This window comes from Eurytemora carolleeae, unplaced genomic scaffold, assembly GCF_000591075.1.
Source record: "Eurytemora carolleeae unplaced genomic scaffold, Eaff_2.0 scaffold1312, whole genome shotgun sequence".
NCBI lineage: Eukaryota > Metazoa > Arthropoda > Copepoda > Calanoida > Temoridae > Eurytemora > Eurytemora carolleeae.
The window spans coordinates 54,967-64,336 of NW_019397357.1; the positions used below are offsets into that span (position 1 = coordinate 54,967).

Sequence of the window (9,370 nt, forward strand, 5' to 3'; positions counted from 1 at the left end):
ACATAAATTTAAATTTAAACCTTGGAGCCAGAGAGGCTCTTCTTCTTCTTAAACAAGCAGGTAGAGGATCCTTTAAACTTTCTTGTCTGGTTACAAGACGACCTTTAAATTCAGATTTATACATGGTTACAAGACGACCTTTAAATTCAGATTTATACAATGTTACAAGACGACCTTTAAATTCAATTTTATACATGGTTACAAGACGACCTTTAAATTCAAATTCAAACAAGGTTACAAGACGACCTTTAAATTCAGATTTATATAATGTTACAAGACGACCTTTAAATTAAGATTTATACAAGGTTACAAGACGACCTTTAAATTCAGATTTATACATGGTTACAAGATGACCTTTCAATTCAAATTCATACAAGGTTACAAGACGACCTTTAAATTCAGATGTATACAAGGTTACAAGACGACCTTTAAATTCAGATTTATAGAAGGTTATAAGACGACCTTTAAATTCAAATTTATACAGGTTACACACAAATCGTCATGTTAGAAGAGTTTTGGGTCATTGTACAGTACCATATCCTTTGCCATTAGCCCTGTTCAAATAACTATTTATAACACTGTTATTTTGGTTCGCAGTGTTATAAAGTGTATGGACAGATATTTTCTCTTTATCGAGAAGGTTCAAGCCCTTTTAGATTTAATCCTGTCCTGAGCTTTAGCGATAAATAAACAATTATTGAATCAAATTCAGTTAAGCAAAATCAGAATCATTAAGAGTTTATTACAATTTCACTATGGATTTTTAATGTTTTACTGAACAAAAAAGTGTTTAAAAAAGATTAGGTGATTTCAAACATTTTAATCATAAAATTGTTTTGGGCATGCGCAACATTTTATATTTTTAAAATTTGTTAAGGCGTAGAGGTAGGCGAATTATCATTTTCGTTTGATTTTAAAAATAGTTAATTCGTTTAGTTAATAAAAGAATGATTAAAAGGCTTTATCAGCCATACTAATCTATTTAGGTTACACAGAACTTTATAATTACTACTTAATTTTTTTATTTTACTGGGTTACCCAAAAAGGATGAGCCTGTCATATGAAGGATTTGAATTTGGTCTTTCGCCTTTGGTGCTATTTATAAGTTTTTCTCAGAGAAAGAAATTTCGGCATTGAAGAAAATATCAATTAAATTATCATTATCATTAAATTCAGATTCATACAAGGTTACAAGACGACCTTTAAATTCAGATTCATACAAGGTTACAAGACAACCTTTAAATTCAGATTCATACAAGGTTACAGGACGACATTTAAATTTTTATTCATACAAGATTACAAGACGACCTTTGAATTCAGATTTTTACAAGGTTACAAGACGACCTTTAAATTCATATTCATACAAGGTTACAAGACGACCTTTAAATTCAGATTTATACATGGTTACAAGACGACCTTTCACTTCAAATTCAAACAAGGTTACAAGACGACCTTTAAATTCAGATTCATACAAGGTTACAAGACGACCTTTATATCCAGATTTATACAAGGTTACCAGACGACCTTTATATCCAGATTTATACAAGGTTACCAGACGACCTTTATATCCAGATTTATACAAGGTTACAAGACGACCTTTAACTTCAAATTCAAACAAGGGTACAAGACGACCTTTAAATTCAGATTCATACAAGGTTACAAGACGACCTTTACATCCAGATTTATACAAGGTTACACACAAACGATGAGATTTCAGAGACGACTGTACGGAATTTATACAGTTTCATTATATTCATAATTCACTGAAACTATAAACGTCTTAGATGCTTTGTCTAATTCTTTAACATCCACACCCAAGGGTGAAAACTTAATTTAAACTTTGCATACAGGATGTCCCACGGAACATGACTGTAGGTAAATAATTTGGAATGTCCTCTTCCGTATACTGTAATAGACATTGTAAACTTTTTGCATTTTTTTCCTTCAATAAAATTTTTTACTAAAATTAATTTTACTATAATATTACTATGCATTAAATATTCTTATAATTGTCTTTGGTATTAAACAACTTAAGTAATTATGGAAGAAGACATTTTTAATTATTCACCAACAGTCATGTTTTGTACAATACCATCTTTTGTCAGTAACCCTGTTCAAAAAACTATTTATAACACTGTTATTTTGGTTCGCAGTGTTATATAGTTTTTGGAAAGAAATTTTCTCTATCTCGAGAAGGTTCAAACCTTTTTAGATTTAGTTTTGTTCTGAGCTTTAGCGATAAATTAATAATTATTGAATCAAATTCAGTTTAGCAAAATCAGGATCATTAAGAATTATTACAATTGCACTATGGATTTTTAATGTTTTACTGAAGAAAAAAGTGTTTTAAAAAGATTAGGTAATTTCAAACATTAAAATCATAAAATTGTTTTGAGCATGCGCAAAATTTATATTTCTAAAATTTGTTAAGGCGTAGAGGTAGGCGAATTATTAATTTCGTTTGATTTTAAAAAGAGTTAATCCGGTTAGTTAATAAAAGAATGATTAAAAGGCTTTATCAGCCATACTAATCTATTTAGGTTACACAGAACTTTATAGTTACAATTAAATTTTTTTATTTTACTGGTTTCCCCAAAAAGGATCACAACAATCTCCAAGATATAAAATTCAACAAATCAGCACTAATTGCCGCACAACTAAGAACTGTACAAGAAACCCTTGAAATCGATAAAGATATATTCAACCATGATCTATCTGAAGGCTACAATCACAAATCAGGGAAACACTTCTGCAGACTCAATTAGGCCAATGAACACAGACCCAGCTCTAAAAAGTACTATGTCCAGCCTACAATTCACAACTCAATGGTCTTCTACAAGAAGTATGTGATGAACTAACTGATCAAAATGTTCTATAAGCATTCCTCAAGAAGACAACATCATAGTACAATGTGTTGCACCCTGCTTCCTCAGGAAAAAACAAAAAGCCAAAAACAAACCCAACAATGAGCTGGGAAAAGAAGATGTAAGATTTGATCATATAAAGGAATTGAATTTGGTCTTCGCCCTTGGTGGTATTCTAAGAGAAAGAAATTGCTTCAGGAATTGCGACATTGAAGAAAATATCAATTAAATTATCATTATCATTATTTTTTTTTTATTAATCATTGATCTCTACCTGTTAATAAGCTTCCTCTCCTTGCACAGTCCTAAATAGATTAAAACAAAAAATCAAAAAGTTGTAGGTGTTGATATTTGTAGGTGTTGATATTTGTAGGTGTTGATATTTGCAGGTGTTGATAAATGTTTAAATATAATCTGAATTATATACAATTCATACAATAGCACTTGCTTTTAAAATTATAAAAAATACAAAAATTTTTTTAAATAAATGTTTATTCACAATGGTTTATTACTTTTATTTGAAAACTAAGAAGTATTTTGAAATGCTTTGCAGAACATAGCAACTAAAATATGCACATTTGCCCATTCTAATGTCACTATGGTTTCAGTAGAAGTAAATATTTCCATTTACTGATAGCGCCGATTACAGGATTCATAACTCTGATTGGATAATGAGATAGATAGAAGGATAGATGTTACCGCTTTACTATTTCTATTGGTTCAGAATAGACAACAAACGCAGGACTGAACCCTGATTGGATCAGGCGCTAATGGACTCGGCATGCAGGAGTGATGCCAAAATATATAAAAAGTGATTCAATGGGGCAAGGGGGAAAATTTTAGATAAATTCTTTTTCTTTATAATTAATATCTAACAAAGTTTGGACCAAAAACCATCTATTTCCCAAATTGAAGAAAATTTGAAAAACCTATTCTTATGTCGTGTCAGTAAAAGCACGGTAACACTTATTTAAAACTGATGTTGTAGACCTTTGATATTTTAAACTTAGATTATTTGATCTACCAGAATTTTTAGTTTTTAATATCGAAGGTCTACAACATTTGATGTCAAAGATACAAGCATTAGAAAATCAGAGTTTGTGGCAAAGATACAAGCATTAGAAAATCAGAGTTTGTGTCAAAGATACAAGCATTAGAAAATCAGAGTTTGTGGCAAAGATTCAATTCTTTTGCTGAAGTGTGTTGACATATTCAAACCAAAATTAAAGCACAAAAATTAAAACGGAACTTTTAAAATTTTTTTTGTAAAACTTTGAGTCTTGTTGGTCAGGACGAATGTGTAACTTTACCTTAAACAGTTCTGGGTTTGTTTTCTCCACCTGGCTTGCTAGACCCAGGGACCTAGATACAAATATATTAATTAATAGGTCAGGTCAGGTTAGGTCAGGTTAAGCAGGATAGGTCTGGTCAGGTTAAAAACAGAGTCAGGTTGTACATTTCATAATCTAACTTTATTCTAAACAAACAAAAAAAGGTTTATTGAATTCACGAAATTAAGGAGATCCCATTCATTTACAAAAACTTGTTAATAGTTTTGATATAAATAGGTAAACAGCCCCTTTAATAAGATTGTCAGTCTACAAATATCCCCCCCCTCTCCCACCCTCTTGTCAACTAACCATAATCTTAATTTCTTGATATACCCCGAAGTGGAGATTAATGAAAAGAAAAGAAATTATTTAGTGTCTATTTCGGGAATCCCTTAATACTCTGAGCATTACAGCAGGAGACCCTTAATAACCTTACCTTAGATACACATAGTATACAACCATCATAGAGTAGATATATAAATAGAGAGGAATTAACTTCATAGAGTAGATATATAGATAGAGAGGAATTAACTACATAGAGTAGATATATAGATAACAAAGAGATTCATTAATTCATGATCCTTTAATTCTAAACAAACAAAGAAATATATAAAACATGAAAGATGAAATGAAAAAGCTATAAAAATATGATTTGTATAAAATAAAGCAAAAAGATGAAAAAAATATATCAAAGATATAGATATACAAGAATATAGATCGCTAATGAAGACTGAAAAGCTGAAAATCGTACAACCCCTTGTACATCATGAATTCGTCATATAAAATGGTCATTGAATACGTTTTTCTTCTCGGGGTCAATCTGTAGAGTAATTTTTTACTAATTTATTTAAAGAAGTTTAATAAAAACTAGGTCTCACCCATTAACTATTTTAGCTTTTAACCCTAAACAGGCTTGGCCGGCCCTATGAGTTTTTTTTGTCCTAGCACTCTAATTTGTCACTATCAAAGTGAAATTTTGTGACTTTTACTGAATAGTAATTTAAAGAATTTTTTGTCAAATTTTTTTTAATGTATGGTACGCCCTAGGGCGATGAAAAGTCCAGTCTGTGTAAAAAAAAATCTGAAAGGGCCCATAACTTTTTTGTGACTAAAACTACAGATCTAAAAATTAAATTTTTAAAAAGCCCTTTAAAAATTAATGTAGAAACATGCGTCACACTTTGATATTTGTTTAAAAAAAATTACATTTTTTTTACCCTTGGCCGTTTTTTCAACCTTACCTAGAGCCCGAACTTTTAATGTTATCGGTCTAATTCTTTTTTAAATGGGCGTGAAACGATCCGGCTGGCAAGCACATTTGCTCTGAATCTCTTTATTTTCTTTTATTTCTTCGTAATTGTTAAATGTTTCGTTCAAAAATTTTCCCTTTTTATTTTATTCCAGCACCCCCATTAATTGCACCTGTATTGTAAGCTAGGAGGGGAGCACAGAGCACAGTTAAAGGAGTGAGAACACTTTCCTGAAATTATTTTTCTTTGAAATCACTTTTAAAATCATTTGGGAAAAAAAACGTTTGCTAGTAACGGAAGTTCGCAGTAGGATTTTGATTCCACTGGAGACCACTGGAGGGATTTTATTTTAACAAGAGGGGTTCGAAAAATCGTTATTTCCAATTTAAAACATTAAGCAGGTTCATTTACATTCCACCGGAGGGATTCAAATAACCATCCAGGAGGTTTACATGTCCATTGTAGGGATTCAGATATCCATCCTGGGGGTTCATAATTCCACTGGAGGGATTCAGATATCCATCCTGGGGGTTCATAATTCCAATGGAGGGATTCAGATATCCATCCTGGGGGTTCATAATTCCACTGGAGGGATTCAGATATCCTTCCTGGGGTTCATAATTCCACTGGAGGGATTCAGATATCCATCCTGGGGGTTCATAATTCCACTGGAGGAATTCAGATATTCATCCCGGGGGTTCATAATTCCACTGGAGGTCTTCAGATATCCATCCTGGGGTTCATAATTCCACTGGAGGGATTCAGATATCCATCCTGGGGGTTAATAATTCCACTGGAGGAATTCAAATATTCATCCCGGGGGTTCATAATTCCACTGGAGGTCTTCAGATATCCATCCTGGGGGTTTATAATTCCACTTGAGGAATTCAGATATCCATCCTGGGGGTTCATAATTCCACTGGAGGTCTTCAGATATCCATCCTGGGGGTTTATAATTCCACTTGAGGAATTCAGATAAATGACAACGCTGGATACTTCTGTTAGTTATGTGCAGGGTGTCCCAATAAGCATAGGACGATTTCTACATCAAAAATCAAAGGCGATTTTCAAGTCTTCTCTTGATTCCCATGTTTATTGAGACACTTTAGATCGTTTTTAAACAAATCCCAACCCTACTCTCTAGTAGAATTATATCATTTTCTTCTCAATATATTTCGCCAAAAACTTTGGCATCATCAGGAGTTTGTCCTATAATGTAACAGATATAAGCAAAAAATAAAAATAAATAATATAAACACAGCAACTAAAATAAACAAAGAAGAGACAACCTGTATAAAATGAATGTATGTAAAGTCTGCACAAATAAAATAATTCAGAAAACCCCTGAATTCTATTCTAATTCTTGGTTCTGTTGACACGGCAATAAAATGTGTTTAGGTGGAGAAATGCAAAAATAGTTTCAAGATAAACTACGCAATTTCTAAACTTAAATTATATTTAGATTTAGAGACAACATTTGCATAAACTTGAATTCGAAACAATTTAGCATTGTAAAAAGTGTTTCAATGAACCATCTGGAACTTCAAGGAGCAAAGCACCCCTCATACTCCCCTCCTCCCTTGGTAAAAGCTTCAAAAGGCAATGAAGAAAAAAGGAAAATTGGGGAAAAATTGATGTTTGGATGTTTTTAAATAATAAAATTGCACGAAGAGCTTGTGAGCTATGCGAGGAACAATTTTTAGCTGGATAATTTCAAAGTTACCTTTAAAAAACCCGTACCCAGCAAACGGCCCTGGGACTCGGCTAAAGTTGAGCTTAACTTCACTTTTGCAATCCAGAAATGGAGTTATAATCGAGTTTCAAAGTGGAGTTATATATTCTGCAGCTATGGTCGTGTCATAACTAGATTAAACACAGACTTTAAGCCACTGTTGAAGTCCACTCGCCAACTACTGGGTGAAATCTAGTTGCAAAACCCGGACTTAAACTTTACTTTTTTAATCTCAGTTTGGGAGTTGGTTCAAATCAAAGTGAATTTATTCGTTTTGGGTTCAAAGTCAGTGCTGTCATCCAGTTCGGACACTACTATTGCAAAGTTTAACTTCACTTTGAAAACAAGTTGTTCAATCAGGTGCTGTTTGGTGGATATTTGCGTAGCCTCGGTAAGGAAGATTTTAAACTGTTTATAAAGTGCTAATCAGAAAGACCCGGAATTAATCAAACGACATTAAAACTAAATTTACAAAAATAATTGATAAAACAAAGCTGAGATAATGACAAAATAGCTCTAGTCCTGCCATTTCAAAAATGTGGTCTGCCTTTTTTGAGCATTTAAATTTCCCTGAGAAAGCTATGTACAATCGCCTGATAAACTATCAATTAATTCCGGGTCTTTCTGATTATGATTGTACGAAAAAATCTAACTTTTTCAGTTTTGAAATATAAAAATAGATAATAATATAATACCTGTACAAACTCAGCTTTAACACTCAGCGCAACGGTACTCCAGAATTTCTCAAAGTCCACGTCCAGATTAGTTCGGTCGATATTCACGGATTTTAGGAACATCTACAGAACATACAGTGAGACCCACAACATTGTGGAATAGGAAGATTTTATGAAGGCTTATGGCTTTAGATAGTCCAATGAACATGAAACATATCAATTGTGTATTGTGAACCCAATTAATTTAATAAGTTGATTTTTAAGCTGCATGTTAAACCATTTGAACTTTAACAACTCATACATTCATTATAAAAAAAATAACGCGTATTTACAAAGAATCAAAAGGATTGAAAATGTAAAAAAGTAAATTATTTAAACTTCCAGTATATATTTCTGTAAAAGTTTTGCAAACAACAGAAAAAATACTGATTCGGCAATTTCTGTTTAGATTTCCTTAAATGATGATAATGATGATAATGATGATAATGATGATAATGATGATAATGATGATAATGATGATAATGATGATAATGATGATAATGATGATAATAATGATAATGATGATAATAATGATAATGATGATAATGATGATAATGATGATAATGATGATAATGATAATAATGATGATTATGATGATAATGAACCTGAAGATCAGATGCACAACGTCCATAGTGAAGGGTGATAAAGAAACATGTGACCAGTCTACCAATGCCACCTTTTTCAAAGCATATTTTCTGAGTGTGTAAATAAGTTTTACAGGGTGACCCAAAAAAATGAATAGGGAGATTTAGTGTTAAAAGCAGAACAGAAATCTAAATAGAGGTTTAGTGAGTAAAGATAATTTTAAAGTAGTGCAATGCAATGTAAAAAGAGGTTTCTAAGAGATGAATTTTTTACATTTCTTGATTTAAACTACACAAAATGTCTCGAACGATAGAGAAGAAAATGTGTCAAGAAAGCATTGCAAGATGATGGACCAAACCTTTTCAGAGTAAAAAAGTAGATGTTAGTATCACATTTTATTAAAAATATATTTCAGTCTGGATTGACCCTAGTCAGATCCATAAATGAAATAAAACTGCAATGAAATAAAAAGTGTGGGCATTCTGTGCCAAAAGTACACACATAAAATTTCCTCAGGGATTAAAAAAAATTTTTGCGTTAAATAGTGATAATCTGCAATGCTCAATATCGATATCCACTGCGATAACTTTTAGATTTCAGGTGATCTCTTAATTTTAGTGGTAGGCCGTAGGGTTGTTAATTGTTTTTCAAAACGATTTTTCAAAACGAACGATACCATTGTTTTTAGAAAAAATCAATGGGTCAAAACGAACAAACCATTCACTTTAAACTTTTGAAAAAACGAAAAACGAAACGACAATAGGTTCGTTTAGTTGAAAAACGAAACGACAATAGGTTCGTTTAGTTGAAAAACGAAACGACAATAGGTTCGTTTAGTTGAAAAACGAAACGACAATAGGTTCGTTTAGTTGAAAAACGAAACGACAATAGGTTC

General features: G+C 32.0%; 1 protein-coding gene and 1 long non-coding RNA gene across 2 annotated transcripts in view; both read right to left on the reverse strand.

Moving 5' to 3' along the window:
* Nucleotides 1–4,751: 4,751 nt before the first annotated feature.
* LOC111713709 (uncharacterized) lies at nucleotides 4,752–8,001 on the reverse strand. The gene is made up of 3 exons (XR_002767770.1): nucleotides 7,873–8,001; nucleotides 5,618–5,675; nucleotides 4,752–4,784 (listed from the first exon to the last, which is right to left on the reverse strand). It is a non-coding gene; the product is annotated as an uncharacterized LOC111713709 (long non-coding RNA).
* A 137-nt stretch (nucleotides 8,002–8,138) lies between these two features.
* LOC111713712 (uncharacterized) overlaps nucleotides 8,139–9,370 on the reverse strand; it is an 8,422-nt gene continuing 7,190 nt past the window's right edge. The window contains exons 8-9 of the mRNA XM_023488648.1: nucleotides 8,496–8,566; nucleotides 8,139–8,145 (exon numbers count right to left, since the gene is read on the reverse strand). Of these exons, the coding sequence (XP_023344416.1) occupies nucleotides 8,139–8,145; nucleotides 8,496–8,566 (78 nt within the window). The remainder of the gene's footprint in view (nucleotides 8,146–8,495; nucleotides 8,567–9,370) is intronic.